Source organism: Mustela nivalis (assembly GCF_964662115.1).
Source record: "Mustela nivalis genome assembly, chromosome: 6".
NCBI classification, from domain to species: Eukaryota; Metazoa; Chordata; class Mammalia; order Carnivora; family Mustelidae; genus Mustela; species Mustela nivalis.
The window spans coordinates 126,251,073-126,267,361 of NC_139025.1; the positions used below are offsets into that span (position 1 = coordinate 126,251,073).

At 54.2% G+C, this 16,289-nt stretch overlaps 1 protein-coding gene across 7 annotated transcripts in view; it reads left to right on the plus strand.

Annotated features, from left to right (window-relative positions):
* APBA2 (amyloid beta precursor protein binding family A member 2) overlaps nt 1-16,289 on the plus strand; it is a 243,355-nt gene that overhangs the window by 217,913 nt on the left and 9,153 nt on the right. For 6 of the 7 annotated variants that reach the window (XM_082736650.1, XM_082736649.1, XM_082736648.1 and 3 more), the window contains 7 exons: nt 1,102-1,247; nt 1,842-1,877; nt 5,162-5,248; nt 7,688-7,873; nt 11,326-11,505; nt 12,313-12,525; nt 14,052-14,171. In XM_082736650.1, coding sequence (XP_082592776.1) covers nt 1,102-1,247; nt 1,842-1,877; nt 5,162-5,248; nt 7,688-7,873; nt 11,326-11,505; nt 12,313-12,525; nt 14,052-14,171 — 968 coding nt within the window. The remainder of the gene's footprint in view (nt 1-1,101; nt 1,248-1,841; nt 1,878-5,161; nt 5,249-7,687; nt 7,874-11,325; nt 11,506-12,312; nt 12,526-14,051; nt 14,172-16,289) is intronic. The other variant, XM_082736653.1, reaches the window with a different exon arrangement.

Sequence of the window (16,289 nt, forward strand, 5' to 3'; positions counted from 1 at the left end):
GGGACCAGCCAGCCAGGCCTGTGGACCGTGGAGTGAGGGGGAGCCTGAGAGTCAGAGCCAAGTTCCCTCAGAAGGAGGGGTCTGACCGAGAGGCAGGCAGGGAGAAAGAAGGCAGAGACTTGGAAAGGAAGGTGGTGGGTCTCAGAGGAAGGCCTAGTGATGGTCTGTGGGTTACAGGCTGTGGACCCGGGGCCAAATGCTCCCAGCCACCCGGGTCCATGTATGAGGTTTTCCAGAGCCTGCTCATAGACAGACGTGCCCGCTCATAGACAGATGGCCTGGGCCTGCTTTTGTCCTCTGGATGCTGAGTTGACTCGTTGGACCTAGACTGCAAAGCCTAAGATATTTTCCATCTAGCCCCCTGCAGAAAAGTTTTGCTGACCTTACCTATCGCTGCCTGTCCAATACAGGAGTCACTATCCACATGTGGCAATTTCTGGGTAAATTACGTAGATTGCATGAAATTTAAAAATTCATTTCCTCTTACAGTAGTCCCACACATGGCTAGCAGTCCCCATATTAAAGAGCACCAAGATAGAACATTCTACATCACAGCAGAAAGTTCCATTGACAGCGCTGGTCTAGAGGCTGCAGGGGGGAGCAAGAGCTATGTCACCCAGCCTGGATCTGAGGTATAGGGAATGAGGGGACCCACCCAGGCGGGCATGTGATAGGACCAGAGCCCTACAGCGCAGACGCGGAGGAGAAGGCCCCAGAAGAACGGCAGGGTAGTGGGCAGTTTCTGCTCTCTGTCCTGTTTCTGGAGGGCTCAGGGGTAAGCCTGGAAATGCTGTCCAGTTTGGGAAAGTTTGTCTCTGGGATTGCAGCATATGGTTGTCACCTTGGAGGCTGAGATGCCCTGTGTGACAGCTGCCCGAGGTCCCGGAACTGTCCTCCCGAGCCATACGTGTGGACTTTTCTGGTCTGGGCGTTGCATTTGCTTTCTTCCGTGTACCGCATGCTGCGTGGCGATGAGGGAAGGAGACTGGCCTTCCTCTGCTGACTGCGGATGGGCCCTGGGTCAGCCCTTTGCTTTCATCCCCGGTCCCTGCGACATTATTCCTTGGTCCTCTGGGAGGATGCTGACTGTACCCTCATCAGTTCCAGGGCCCTGTGAACCAGAAGACCTCATTGATGGAATCATCTTTGCTGCCAACTACCTGGGGTCCACCCAGCTGCTCTCAGAACGTAACCCTTCCAAGAACATCAGAATGATGCAGGCGCAGGAGGCCGTCAGCCGGGTCAAGGTACTGGTGGGCTCAGCAGGGTGTCGGTTTGGCCAAGTCAGCAACACTAATGGGGTCTGGCGGGAAGGGTAGGGGGGGTCTGAGGAGATGCTCCCTCTGGGCAGGATAGGGTCTGTGGATGCTGCCAGCCCCTGGGGGCTGAGAAAGCATGTTGGGCCCCTCGTCTGTCCTCGCTGTCTCCTGACCTTCTTCATGGAGGCACAGGGACACGAGCTCATGGTGGTCTGGAGAAGAGAACACAGCACCCTGGGCCCTCCCGCTCCACACCCCAGCCCTGCTTCTCTGCCCAAGAGCCCGGTGCTTCTCTGCGCTTCCCGGCCAGTGGCATCACTCCGTCCCGTCTCACCCCCCCGGATCCAGGCGGTTGTAGCTGATTCCCAGCGCCTGAGGGACGCGTGGGGGGGCTCCTCGTGGTCAGCGTGTGTGCTCACTCAAGTGGTGGCTACCCACCCCTCCTGCCCCTGTGGGGGGCTTCCCCTGAGCACAGGGTTGGAGTCCCTTGACCCCCAAGACCAAAATAACTTGGCTGCCCCTTCCTTCTCTTCCTTTCTTCCTTCCTTTATCCGTTTTTCTTTTCTCTTACATGCTGCGCAGAGGATGCAAAAGGCTGCTAAAATCAAGAAAAAAGCGGTGTGTAGGGCTGAGGGCTTGGCCTGGGTTTCTGGGCCTCGTCCTGTGCAGTTTGGGAGGGTGCGGTCCTGTTTGCAGGAATACACATCCTGCGGCAAACAGCTTTTTCCTCGTCCCTGGGTAGATAAATAGTAGACTTTTGAACAAACTACAGACACTGATGTGTGGTTTGGTTTTTTTGTTTTCTTTTTGTTTTTAATTTTTAATTAAAAATTAATTTAATATTAATTTTTTAATTTTTGTTTTTAATTTTTAATTTTATCCACTTATGGAAAAATCTAATCATTGCCCTTTTTCCAGATTTCTTGTTTATTCTCTCCCGTGCTAGAACACGGTTAATGCCGCGAAGTTCCTATTTCACGTAGATGTTTTTACAAGTGACATTTGACACGACCATGTGATGCATTTAACACTTAGGTCCCCCGTACAAAATTAATTAAATTGTTCTGATATTTAAAAACTCATTAGGCTTAATTTGTTAAATCAGGATGATGATGAGAAGGTCACTTTGCCCACGAGATGTGTTCCCCACTGGAAAGGGTTGCTGCGGGGCATCTGGGAGGCTCAGTAGGTTAAGCATCCAACTCTTGGTCTCCGCTCAGGTCTTGCTCTCAGGCTGGTGAGCTGAGGCCCCCCATCGGTCTCCACGCCCAGCAAGCAGTGTGCTTTAAAAAAAAAGGGGGGGGTGGGAGCACCTAGTTTCTGGCCATGAGCCAACTTAAAAAAACAAAAACAAAAACAATCACGTTGGCCTCCAATCATGTGTTTGTGAGCCTGGTCACTTAGTAAATGCTCAGTCCTCTCGATATAGGAAATCTCAAATGTTCGGTGTTAGAAGACACTGATTTGCTGCCCTTTAAGCTTGTCTGTCACTTAAAGGGCAAGAGATTCAATCCTCTGTTCACCACTTGAACAGCATTTTCTGGGTCTAGATGCTTACTTCCTCCTGTGATGAGACTTCTCTCCCTATGATGATATTTGCTCTTTGCCCGGTGGTGTCTCCTTGGATTCCTTGAGCTGTAGGAGAGGAAGGAACTCACCCATCTCCCTCCTCCCAGCGAGCCTTCTGCTAGGCACCTCCAGGCAGTGGAGATGGGCCTGGCTTTGCAGAGGTGGGGTATGCTTCCCTCCCAAGGGAGAGGGGCTCCCAGCCTTTGGTTTGTCCAGGGCAACTCTGGGCTGCCCAAGCACCAGGAGGCTGGAGCGGGGCTCTGGTCCTCAGTGTGCCATTCAGGGAGCCCAAAGGGGCTCCAGGGAGCAGGCGGGTCCAGCCCGGAAAAGTCTCCAGACCTGCTGAGGAGAGCTGGTTAGATCCCTGGAGAGCTGTTCTTTCCAAACCCACGGCTCCTATTCTGGTCTGCTTACATCTGGCCAGGCAAGCACTGAGAGGAGGATGCATCACGAGTCTGGGACCAGGAGCAAGCAGCGTCCCCCACACAGCTAACCTGGAGTGACTATGGGGTCATGGCTCCCCATCCACAGACATGACCACCCCGTTGTCTGGTGGCCTCTGTTGGATTCCTGCTGTTGACACACCCCCTTTCTTCCAGCAGAGAGCATGGCGGGGCGAGCTTTGCTGTCCCCTGTTACCGATCTGGTTTTGGCTTTCTCCATTCACCCCCAGTTCAAGCCCAGTCCCCTGCACGTTTGTCCCTCTTCTCCCATCAAGGGCACAGCATTCGAGCTTCCTCCAGAAATTGTCACTAAAACCCAGTCCACCTGCAACTTTTCTTCTTTTCCTTCTTCTTCTTCTTCTTTTTTTCCCCCTTCTGGCCAAACCTACTTTTTCAAGCAAGAGGGTTTTGAGGAACAATCCCATAATATGTAACATTTGAAAGCATGTGGACATACGTGCTTAGACATACATGTTAGAATATAACCCGGTTTTTCAAATCAGAGGAAAAGTAGTTCCTCTACGTTCCTGCTATTTTCTTTTTCTTTTTTTTTTTTTTTTAAGATATTATTTATTTATTTGACCGACAGAAATCACAAGTAGGCAGAGAGAGAGGGGAAAGCAGGCTTCCCGCTAAGCATAGAGCCCGATGCGGGGTTCGATCCCAGGATCCTGAGATCATGACCTGAGCCGAAGGCAGAGGCTTAAACCACTGAGCCACCCAGGCGCCCCACGTTCCTGCTATTTTCAACTGCATTATTTTGAACTGTATTTTTTTCTTCTTTTAAAATCAGTTGAAAGCAGTGTCACTTCAGGGTGGGCTGAAAGCCCAAAAGAACTTTTCCCTTGAAAACTGAGCTGCAATGCAAATATATCAATATTATATAGGGTCTCTCTGCAACTCTGATTTCTTGAGGAATTGTCAGCGGGGGGATTTTGGATTTCAGATTTCATAGCCAGGAATTAAATCCCAGTTTCTGCTCTTTTGAAGTAGAAGATATGTCACCGTGGGCTCTCAGTGACCATAAAGTATTTCTTACCTCAGTGGGTAAACTGAAAGAATTTGTATGTCATTGCCACTGTGCAGTAGTAATTAAAATTCCCATGGTTGTAAAAACCAATGAAAAGCTGTCCTGGTTTAGAGCAGACCCTGAATAAATAGTTCACCCAGCTTCTAGAACATTTCATGGACACATAAGCAATGGCCATAAGCTGAACACACTCCAGGAGATGACAAAACAGGGGCATTTGTGTGACAGCATCTTCTGATTTTTCGCATGTTGCTGGGAGGGCAGCACTGAGTCCTACTGGGGTCTTGCTTCCCTTAGGGTTTTTGGAAGATCAGCATTAAGCCTGCTGGGGGGTTGACATAACTAGGACTATTTAAATCAGAAGAAGATGCTGACGATCTAATCCAACGCCTTTGAAAATTTCTTCCCCATTTCTGGGGATATTTGGAATCCCAAATCCCGGAAACGTGTGCAGCCCGAGTACACAGACCCTGTGCCTTTACCGAGTTTGATAAGCATCGGCAGGCAGGCCTACATTTTAGGGAGTGGAGGGGCTGCGCTTTGGATGCTGGGACCCAAGACCCCAGGCGTCCGGCCCCCTCCATGCTCAGGCTTCCGGAAGCTGTCTCCTCCCTCCTTCTTCACGCCCTGTGCAAACTGCCTTCAGAACTCAGTTCGCTAGAGATTGTGCTGGAAGGCGGCGTGCAATTGAGATTTCCCAGGGCTGCTCCCAGCCGGAGAGGCATTTCCCTCTAGGGGCGCTCAGGGTCATTAGTAAAATTGTCAGGCCTTTGTTCAAATTAGGTTTTTTGTTTTGGGTTTTTTTTTTGTTTGTTTGTTTGTTTTATTCATTTGTAACAGTATCCACTGTCCTATCTTAGAATTCGGAGGGGGATGCCCAGACCCTGACCGAAGTGGATCTCTTCATCTCCACCCAGAGGATCAAGGTGTTAAATGCGGACACACAGGTAAGCGCTTTAAACACCGTTGTTTAAAATCATGTCATTGAACCCCTAACTTCCCACCTCAGGAACCAGAAGAGAACGAGGTCTGGCTGCGGGAGAACTTTCCCTCTGGGAGTGAGCTGAAGGGCTGTCCCTGAGGACAGTCGTTGCGGACCCTGCGGCTTGAATGGGATGTGGTTGTGAAATCTGGAGCAAGCTGCAGGGGGGGTGGCCGAGAAAACCCTGCGGTGTCCTGTGGTGTAGGTGTGCTGCAGCCCTGATTAAGGAGGCAAAATGAAGGGGAAGGTGTGGGGAGCCGGAAGCTGTGTGCTCACCATCAGGGTTCTAGAAGGGCCTTCCGGAAACCTGGGCATGCCAGGCCTGGGGAATGGAGCAGGAGGGTGGAAAGGCCGTGTGAGCCTTTGGCCCTCCGAGGGGGTGGTGCTCCACCAAGGGGGGGGGGTGTGGGGGGGGGGCTGTCTTAAGATTTTCCACCTGTGAACCATTCATTTGGCCAGCTTCTGCTCATTTTTCCTGGGCCTTCATCACTGCTGTTGGTGGGGAAAACAGATCCGTGAGGAACAAGTGAGCCGTGCCAGATAGGCCCACGCGGCGATGAGGAAGAGGGCAGGAGGCCAGCGGCATGGGGCAGAGGGAGGGAGGGGTCGGGAAGGCCTCTGGCAGTGCCCTGTGCCTGAAGTTTGCTGGGGAGAGGGAGGCTCCACTCACCTCCATTCCTAGACCCGTGGGAGGAGGGCCAGATGCCAGGGTAATGACCCCTTTGCTTCTTTGTCCTCAGCGAGTAATCTGTGTGGTGACTGTCCAGATGTGTGGGGACCCTGTTCCCTGATACCCATTTTGCCTGCAGGTTTTGGCACAAAGGATCATCTTGCTTGCGTTGGTTCTAACATTGGAAGTGCAAAAATGCTGCATTTCCTAATTATGTCACACTCTCCACTTTTTATTATTGCACCTGACCCCAGGCAGAAGACCTTTTGTTTCTTTCTCTCTCTCTTCACTGTGGACAGATGGATTTATTTATTTATTTATTTATCTATTTATTTATTTATTTATTTATTTTGTGACTTGTGTTATTCTTTTTGGGGCTCTGGTGATCCCCAGTTGGACCTTTAAACTGGGTCCTGGGTGGTTTGGACATCTTTGCTTTAGTCGCTGATCACGTCCTTGCTTTCTGAGGCAGTGAGCTGTTCCGAGCTCCCCTGATGTTTCCCCAGCCGCAGACCTGGAATCGGCAGTTTCTTTGAGGAGTCACACGCACTTCCTTTCTGTGGGGAACAATATTACAGAAACAAAGATCCAGGCGCTGGCCGTGCCCATGGTCGCAGGGGTCTCATTGTTCCTGGGGCTTTGCCGCGAGCGGAGCTAGACAGTATATGTGTTCTAAAAAGCCCAGAGTTCACACTTGTCCCTCTGTCTGCCCGGGATCTGTGGCCACAGGGTGCTGAAGAGGCACCCTCGGCGGTTTCCGGACCAGTCCCCCTTCCTGAAAAGTGGCTCTTGTGGCTTAAAACCCCCACCCCACCTCACCCCATCCCACCCCACATGGCCTTGGCCAGGAAACAAATCAGCTCCCGAAAGACAGACGCGGGGTAATATCTGCTGTAAAAGTAGATTCTGTGAGGAAGAAAAGAGGCTTCCGAGGTTGCAGAAGCAGCCAAATCTTCTTTTGTGGAAAAAGCACAAAGGCATAAAAGACCAACTGATTAGTTTTTCAGAGCTTTTGTGTGCAGCCTTGTTACATAGGGGTCACAAGCAGGATGCTCAGGGGAGATTCCTGGAAGATGACAAAAACCATCAAGGGTAATGGACCTGCCAGGAGCCCAGGGAATTGAATGGCCAGAGACGCATCGATCAGTCAGGAGAGCTGCCTCAGGGTCCCCTGTCCTGCTTGGGCTCCCCGGGAAGAACTCATCTGTGGAAAACTTTGGCCTCAGAGCCTTCCTCAGCTGCTAGGGAGAAGCACATGGCTTGCAGAGAAGGGACCCCTCTCCAAAGCCACAGATTGCCTCTGCCAGCCGCCCCCCTTCCCCCAGCAGGGACAAGAGCGGCCCCTGACCTTGTTCCTGCAAGAAACAGTGGGAGGGTGCTATGGGGCAAAGCCAGAGTCACTTTGACTGTGCATCACTGCCCTCAAACGCCACGTTTCCCAGAGCAGTGACTGTCAACCAGGGTGATGTTGTCCCCCACGGGGGCATTTGGCAAAGACTGGAAATATTTCTGGTGGCCACAACTTAGCAAGGGGGCAAAGCTACTGGCATCTAGCCAGGAGAGGTCGGGGGTGCCACTAATTGTCCTACAGTGTGGGGGACAGCCCTTCACAGTATAGAAGGACCCAACCCAAAGGGCATCAGCGTTGAGGCCAAGAAATCCCGAACTTGAGTGTGTTGTGATGGCTTGTTCTCCCTAACGTTCCCTAACATGGATCTGTCCCGCTCCTGACAGGAGACCATGATGGACCACGCCTTGCGCACCATCTCCTATATCGCGGACATCGGGAACATCGTGGTGCTGATGGCCAGGCGCCGCATGCCCCGGTCGGCCTCGCAGGACTGCATCGAGACCACCCCTGGGGCCCAGGAGGGGAAGAAGCAATACAAGATGATCTGCCACGTGTTCGAGTCCGAGGATGTAAGTAACTGTGCGGGCACACAGGGCCCCTCCCTGCGGGCCCGACCTCACCACCGCCCCAGTGGCATCCCAGGCTCTTTAGAAACTGCGCCTCAGGTGGAAATCTGGTGCACTATCATTGATGTCTCCAATGGAATCAGAATTTTTTGTTTTTTGTTTGTTTGTTTTTCCTAACATTCAGAGTTTGCGAAGAGAGTGAACATAGTTTTATTTCACTTCGTGAAATAACGTCCTTCAGGGCTGTTTGTAAATTGAACGTGGTTGAACAGGCCAGGGGCGCTAACAAATTACTCCTGACTTTTTGGTGGTTAAGATGTGCATCTTCACACACCAGGCTTGCATACAAAGAAGCAATGTCTGTGCCCAGGAATAGCTCTGCTTTTGCTCATGGCCATTTCTTGTCGTAATTCAAAATACTTCACACTCACTAAGAGACCATGAAACCCTTGACTCTTTCCTTCAGTGGGATGAGAGCATCTTTCTGAGCCTGGAGCTGGGAGAAGGGAACCAGAGAAGGGAGCAGGGGGCCAAGTGGTGAGCACAGGAGACTTTGGGCTAGGTCTCTCTGCTGCCCCCTGGCGGGCAGATCTTGTGGGTGTTGCCAAAGGAGAATTTCGAAAGGCAGTCCTCCCTGGATATTTGGAAAAGGGCATTCTTGTTCACATATGGGCTTGCAGGGCAGGGACCTGAAGCAGAAGGGAATGGCCCCCAGATTTTTATATGTGAAGGCAAGAATGAGGTAGAGTCTTCCTTTTGCTAAGCAGTTGAAGTCATCTAGAAGTGCTTTGAAGCAATGGTATATTGATGGGAGAAGAAATTTAAACACATACCCACTGGTGCACACACAGATTCTTCTCCCCACGATCCAGATCTCCTTGGGCACCTGGATGGGCACTTCCATGGGACTCGGGGCTAGAGGATGTCTTAGAGACCTGGTGGGGAGAGATGCGTCCTCGGGAAGGGCTGTGAGTGATGGGCAGGGCAAGACCAGTGGCAAATGGTGAGCAGCCGGCCGGCAGAGAAGTCACAGGAGCAGGGAATGCCATGGGCCTCCGAGCTGCCAGCCCCTGTGGATGGCCGCGGGCCGAGGGCTAGAGTCAGAGGTGCTGTTGTCTGGAGGTGAGCATGAGTGGGATTCTGAGTGGCCCTTGAAGAATTGAGGGCAGGACCCTCCTGGTAGGGTGTGTGTGGGAATACCCAGCAGTTGCCCAGAGCATAGAACCTGGATGGTGGCTCCGTCCGGGGGGCTGCTGGGGATGAGTAAGAGGTCTGAGGGTCTGCTGGCAGCAGATGGAACACCTGGAGAAAATGAAAAGTGGCAGTAAGGATACCAGGGGCTCATTCTGAGACTCAGTTTCCCTCTATGAGATGGAGCTCAGACACTCCAGGACTGAGGCCAGGGTATATGACCCACACAGGCGAAAGTGCTAAGGCAAAGGAGCGCTGGGGTGTGGCAGCTCCCGTTCCCCCCACCCCACCTCCTGCAGGAGGCTGCCTCTGAGTGCCAAACTGCCAAAGCCAACCCTTCTCTGAGCCCCTTGTACTACCCCCTGCCTGAGCGGGGCTCCTGGCTTCACAGCATTGAACACCCACAGGCCCTGGCTGTGAGCTGAGGGGACAGGGGAGCCCCTTGTCTGCAGGGTTCCCAGTGTGGCCCCCAGGCTGGCTGGGAGGGACACTAGGACTTGGGGCAGATGGGGAATTGGGAGACTGCCCCCAGCTGTTGGTGGGGAAGTGCCTAGAGTTCCTGGATTGCACCCTGGCATGAAGGGCCTCACTGTCCCCAGGAGCTTCTATGGATTGGGGTGGGGCACCCAGGCAGAGCCCTAGACAGAGCCCCAGGGCATCAGACAGCATCACCAGGTGATCCATACAGGGGTGAAGGGAGCCATGCTCTCAGAACCCCTCCCTGTCAGAGGACTACAGTCAAGTGAGGACAGACATGGAGGCCTGGGGGCAGCCGGCAGCAAGCCTTGGGACCCCAGTCGGGCAGGGCAGGTCCTGGGCTCTCATTCACCGCCCCCACCTTCTTCTGGCCTCTTCCCGAGGTCTGACTCCCAGCTTCTGCTAGAGCCCTGGCTGTTCCTCTGCTGCTCTCCAGTGCACCATCTCTGGGCTCTCCACCCTTCAGTCCACATGTGCCCAGGCGGGGGTGTCCCCTAGTGGCCTCCAGGGAAGGCAGCTCTGGCCAGTCCGCCCTAAGCAGCGCAGCCAAAATGCTGGTCTTGGGAGCGAGCAGGGCTTATTCCTGCCAAGTGAGCATTGCCTGTCCTTCCTGTAAACTATTCTGGGCCCAGTGTGGGAGGGCAGTTCAATCTAGACTCCTTACCTATTTCAGGAAAGCTTTCCATACTCCAGCTCTACTTTTATTGTCCAGCCCAGCCCACTTTGGTACAGAGACATACTCATTTGTAGCACTTAAAGCATGCAGTGTATAGAGGGAGAAAGAGATTTAAGCATTTAGGTCAAAACCAGAGGGAAAGCCTGGCCATGACTTTTCAATGTCCAGCACTCTGTAGTGTCAGAAATTCAATGACATCCACACAAGTGGTTCCTTGTAATGGAACGACATGCTTTGCTCTGTAGGGTCTGTACTGGTGTCTCCAGGTCTTGTGCTGTTCATCAGCGTCAGCCTGAAACAGCCACACTGCCCCCCACCCCCAAGAACAGCTGGACATATACCGTGCCTCCCCAGTTGACATTGGGTTCTGTTGCTAAAGAGACATAAATGTTGGGGAGACAGCTCAGTCTCTGTGACCCTCCTCCAAGAACACACAACTTAAGTTTATTTTTGGAATAAGATGGGAAGAAAGAAAATATAGTACATTTTTCAGTTAAAGCAATGAAAATAAGATGTTTAGCAAACAAGCCATAATTTTTCTGGACTTTATTTGAAACTGTGCTTTGTCCTGGATGGTCTGGGACTTAAATGGCTCAGGTAGGAGCAGATAGGATTGGGCCCTGCTGAGTTCAAGACAGCAAAGAGGTCGTTGGGACGCCTGGGTGGCTCAGTTGGTTAAGCAGCTGCCTTCGGCTCAGGTCATGATCCCAGCGTCCTGGGATCGAGTCCCACATCGGGCTCCTTGCTCCGCAGGGAGCCTGCTTCTCCCTCTGACTCTGCCTTCCACTCTGTCTGCCTGTGCTCGCTTTCGCTCGTGCTCTCTCTCTGACAAATAAATAAATAAAATCTTAAAAAAAAAAAAAACTTAAAAAAAAAAAAAGACAGCAAAGAGGCTCCCCCTAAGGTGGCTGACCGTGGGGTGTTGCCGTGAGGACAGCCCATCACCAGAGGAGGGCCTGCAGTTTCTCTCTTGTTGCTTTAAGCCCAGGCAAGGGCCTACCCCAGGCTTACACGTGCCCCTGCACCCAGCCCTGTCACAGCCCCTCCTCTCCTGGCTGCGTGGCGCCTGTGGTCCTGTGCCGGTCGCTAGTGGGCTTCTCCGTGCCCACAGGCCCAGCTAATCGCACAGTCCATTGGCCAGGCCTTCAGTGTGGCCTACCAGGAATTCCTGCGGGCCAATGGCATCAACCCGGAAGACCTGAGCCAGAAAGAGTACAGCGACATCATCAACACCCAAGAGATGTACAACGACGACCTCATCCACTTCTCCAACTCTGAGAACTGCAAGGAGGTGAGACACACACACCCTGGGCAGACCACAGGATGCCACACTGCTGTGGCCCCTGCCACCACCCACGCTGGGCCCCTGCACACTAGAGCTCCCAGACCCCCCGCCACGATGCCCTGGAGCAGCTTGCTCGAAGGGCCCTCATGCGAATCCCCACCCTCGCGGCAGAATGAAGCGCTCCCCGGAAAGTACATTTGTGCCTGCCTTTGGAGCTGAGCACTTGTGTGTGAAATGAGGTGTTGTTGTAACAAAGGAGCTGATTACAGTCAGTCTTAATGACCTTGAAAATGTGCCTTTTAATGCCGCTATTATCATCTACTGGAGCTCAGCACCCAGGAGGTGTTTCTGAAAAGCATATAAGAAGCATCTTCAAAATGGGGAGCTTCAGGGCACTGCCCAGGGGAAGGAATAATCAGACTGCTGTTGAATGAATGAGTGAATGAATGAATGAATGAATGACTATTCCAGACTTAGTGCTGAATGAATGACAGGCAGCTTTCTGAGAGTGAGCCTTGGAGTGGAATGAAGGTAGGACTTTTCTTGATCAGAGCAAGAGCCGGGGGCAGATTTGAGTCCTAGAGTCTATCGTTCTTCTCGCCTCCATGGGTTGGTGGGAGGTGAGAAGAGCAAGAGGTAGGACCTGGAGGCCCGCTGGGGCCTGGAGGGGTCCGTGCCAGGCATGGGCAGGAGGGTGTCTGTGCTCCTGGTTCAAGCTTGGGAGCCAGAGCCAGGCGAGGCCGGAGTGAGGTGGTAGGCGCACAGCTCCCCGGCCCCCACCACGGGCACCTCTCACCACTCATGTCCTTATAGCTGCAGCTGGAGAAGCACAAGGGCGAGATCCTGGGCGTGGTGGTGGTGGAGTCGGGCTGGGGCTCCATTCTGCCCACGGTGATCCTGGCGAACATGATGAACGGCGGCCCGGCAGCCCGCTCAGGGAAGCTAAGCATCGGGGACCAGATCATGTCCATCAACGGCACCAGCCTGGTGGGGCTGCCCCTGGCCACCTGTCAGGGCATCATCAAGGTGTGTACGTGGGGCCCCTGCCTTGTTTTATTCTCACTACCTTGTCCTTTCTCACTTGACACGTGAGGAAACAGATCTGGAGAGACCCCAGCTGCCCTTGGGGGTGAGAATGGGATATTTGGTTTCACTGATGCCATTTCTGAGGGACATGGACCCCAGGCAAGGGCTGAGGACCCCCAGATGCAGGGTGACCCGGTATGTGTGGGACTTTCGCAGACTAGCACCAAGAGTCCCATTTCCTGGGCACATGGGAAGGGTTGGTCACCCTGCAGGGGTCTGAGAGCAGGGCTGGCGGCTCTGACCATCTGGCCCGTGAGCCTGCAGCTTTGGGAGATGCTGAGCTCCCAGTCCCTGCTGGGGGGTCCTCATGCCTGGTTGCCCTGGCTAGAGAAGAGCCTTGGGACAGGAAGCTCAGAGAGGCGGCCCAGGGGCCTGGCGCTCCTGTGCCTTTGTCCTGTCCAGGGTCTCCAGACCGTGGGCTCTGCCTGCTTGGGGGCAGCCCTGCGGCGTCCGTGGGCGTTCTGCCCCCAGCCCCCTGTGGCTTGTTCCCTCCTCACCTGCTACAGTCTTGGTGCTGGAGGACAGGCCTGTGTCCTCATCAGCCTGACAGCTGAAGGGCATTCAGAGGTCACCTGCTGGGCGACCACCTTAGAAGACAGACAGGTAGGCACCGCACAGCCCTCAGCCGCGGGACCAGAGACTTCGTCTGCGGGGACTTATCCTCACAGCCATGGCCTGGGGCACCTGCTGACAGTCACAACCTCTCTGGGGCCTGATGTCCCCCTTGGCTTCAGCTGGCCAAGTCTCACTGTGGACACTAGGTCCTCTTGCTTAGAGATTTTCACTGAGCCCCTCACCACCTGTTTCTGCCCCTGCCATTCGCACATTTTGTTTGGAGGAAGGTTTTCTCCTGGTCCTTCTTCTTCTTCTTCTTCTTTTTATTTTTTTTTTTTTTGTTTTAAGATTTTATCTATTTTTTTTGTCAGAGAGATAGCACATGTAGCCAGAGAGGCAACAGAGGCAGAGAGAGAAGCAGGCTCCCCGCTGAGCAAGGAGCCCCATGTAGAATTCAATCCCAGGACCTCAGGATCATGACCTGAGCTGAAGACAGCCACTCAACCGACTGAGCCACCCAGGCATCCCCCTCCTGGTCCTTCTAAACAGAAGGAGCTCCTCCTGCATCCAGTGTTGGCTGGAGGCCCTTCCCATAACCCTGGTGCTGTCCCGCTGGTCATGCACGGTGGTGGGCAGGGCCTGGCCTCTGTCTCCACGAGCAGCTTGGTTTCATCTGGGTCAGATGGCGTATCAGAGCACAGCGGGCAATGGCCTGCACTGCCGCCCAGGGTAGCCAGCCGCCGCACACGCGGGTTGCACAGAGGGACCTGGAGGCCGAGAGGGGGCTGACCCACCGGCCTTGTTCCCCTGCACCCCCCACCCTGCCCGCTGACTCAGCCTCGGTATGGGCGGGCGAGCACATGCTTGTAGGTGGCATCCGAGGCTCCCTGTGACTCCCGCCCGTCCCACAGGGTCTGAAGAACCAGACGCAGGTGAAGCTCAACATCGTCAGCTGTCCGCCGGTCACCACGGTCCTCATCAAGCGGCCTGACCTCAAGTACCAGCTGGGCTTCAGCGTGCAGAATGGGATCGTGAGTCTGCCCTCTCCGCCTTGGCCACCTCCACTGTGCATGTGTGGGCCTGGATGTAGGGAGCCCGTGCTGGGGGTCGGGGGAAGCTCTCCACCCCCCTGCCCCTGCAGCCGCTTCTGATGGTGCAGGCCCCGGTGGGTGGGCACAGCTGGGCGGGAGCTTTCAGCTCTTCCAGGGGCAGGTCCCTTCCCACTAGGGAAGGAGGGCTGGTGTGTGTCGGAGGAATGAGTGGGTCCCTCCAGCCCTGCTTGAAGCATCCTTGTCCCCGTGATGGCTGGTCCCTCCTGTTTCCAACCACTGCAGTCTGGACACATCTGGCCAATGGCAACATCCTACTCTCTATGTTCAGCAAACAGATATTTACTCATTCACTCATTCGTTCACCCATTCAGAGCCATTTATAAGGTGCCTGCACTGGCTAGGCATGGAGGAAGCAGAGGCCTTCCAGGAGGAGGTGATTCTGGGCTCAAGTGAGTGTTAGTCTACCCAAACATCTGTGCCTATTCCTCAGGCTGAAGCTCGTAGTTCAGGGTTCCTGCCTTTTCTTTAACCCGTCTTTGGCTGAAGTGAATCTGTTTCCTTGGTCCTTTCTCGTGCAAAGGTCCCAGTGGGTAAAGATGTGGCCACAGATGGAGGACAGAAGAGGTGAGGCTGGTCACTTCCAGATTGCTTAAGCCAACTTTGAGTCTTAAAGACCTGAGGAAGAGATCGTGCAGTTGGTGGGAGTCCTGTCAGGGGAGGGGAGATATGTATGGGTGCCCCCATGCGCAAGGAAGAAACACAATGGGAGAACATTCTAGAAAGACAACTGTCAAGGGATCAAAAATTTTCCCTGTTGCTATCCAGTGCAGAAGTGTGGAGAGGTACTTGTGCTGGGGAGAGTCACGGGGCCATTTCTGTCCCTTCTGTGTTAGTGTGCCCTTGCTGGTGTAACAAATATTCTCCAAATCTCAGCATACTGAATTGGTTCCTCATTCAGGTCACAGTCTGCTGTGGGGCTGGGGGGGTGGTCAGGTCAGTTTGCGTGCCCTCACCTGGGATTTGGAAGCCCGCACTTGCTGCTCTACGTCTGGCCGGTAGCTGCAGGAAGATGGGGACGTAGGTGTGGTCCTTGCCATTTCTAGCCACACCTCACTGGCCCGACAGGACTTAGTCCCACACCGCACAAAACATGGCAGGCTGGGAAGGTGGCCACCTGCTGCTTGTGACAAAGAGGGAAAGGGTATGGGGGCATCTAGGCAGCGCTGGCCAGACCTTCCTCGCTGTGTGACCCTGAGCGTGTCAGTTAACCTCTCTGGGCTCTTCTCAAAATGCGACTGTGAGGGTTAATGGAGAAAATCCATAAAGTACACGGAGACATGTAGAGAAGGCCCACTGGTCCCGGATTCTGCAGAGGAGAACGCCCCTTTGGCACTTGCACCCAGGCCTGGGGCTAGGTTGTCTGCAGCCCTCTGGGGACTTCTGTCCAGGTCAGGGCCCAGATGCTGGCTGGGTGGGGGTGTGGCCTGACCCTGTCCTGCGCAGCCAGTCTGCTTACGTTGGGTGCCCTGGGCATAAAGCAGCTGCTGGGAGCACGGTGTGGATGAGCTGGGGCCCCGTGATCGGGGAGGCGCCAGGCGGGGCCTTCTGACCTGCCGCCGACATGCTAAGCACTCACACAGGGCCTGCCTGGGAGCCACGCTGCTGCTTCCAAGGAGCCTCCCTCCCATGTGGAGGAGGCTGCCGTGTGGTGGCGGCTGCCGTGTGGTGGCGGCTACCGTGTGGTGGCAGGGAGAGCTGCCTCTTCTCAGGGACCGTGAGCCCAGGATAAGCCTGACGCCACCCCCTCCCCAAACCCCTGCCTCTCTTCAGCTTGTCTCATTACACCTGCCTGAGGAGGAGTGTGGGTCGTCTTGAGGAGGTGACCGCCACACAGAGAGGCTTAGTACCTGGCCCCAGGGCCCACAGCCAGGGAGGCCCTCAGGGACTGTGGGGGAGAAGGTGGGGGCAGGGGCAGAGGAGAGGCAAGGAAGGGGCGCGGCTAAGTGAAAGGAAGCAGGAGAGGAAGGGGATGCTGTGAGGTGAGGTGAGCAGCCGTGAGGGACAGGTACGGTGGGTCTGAAGGGAAGCGTGAGGCTT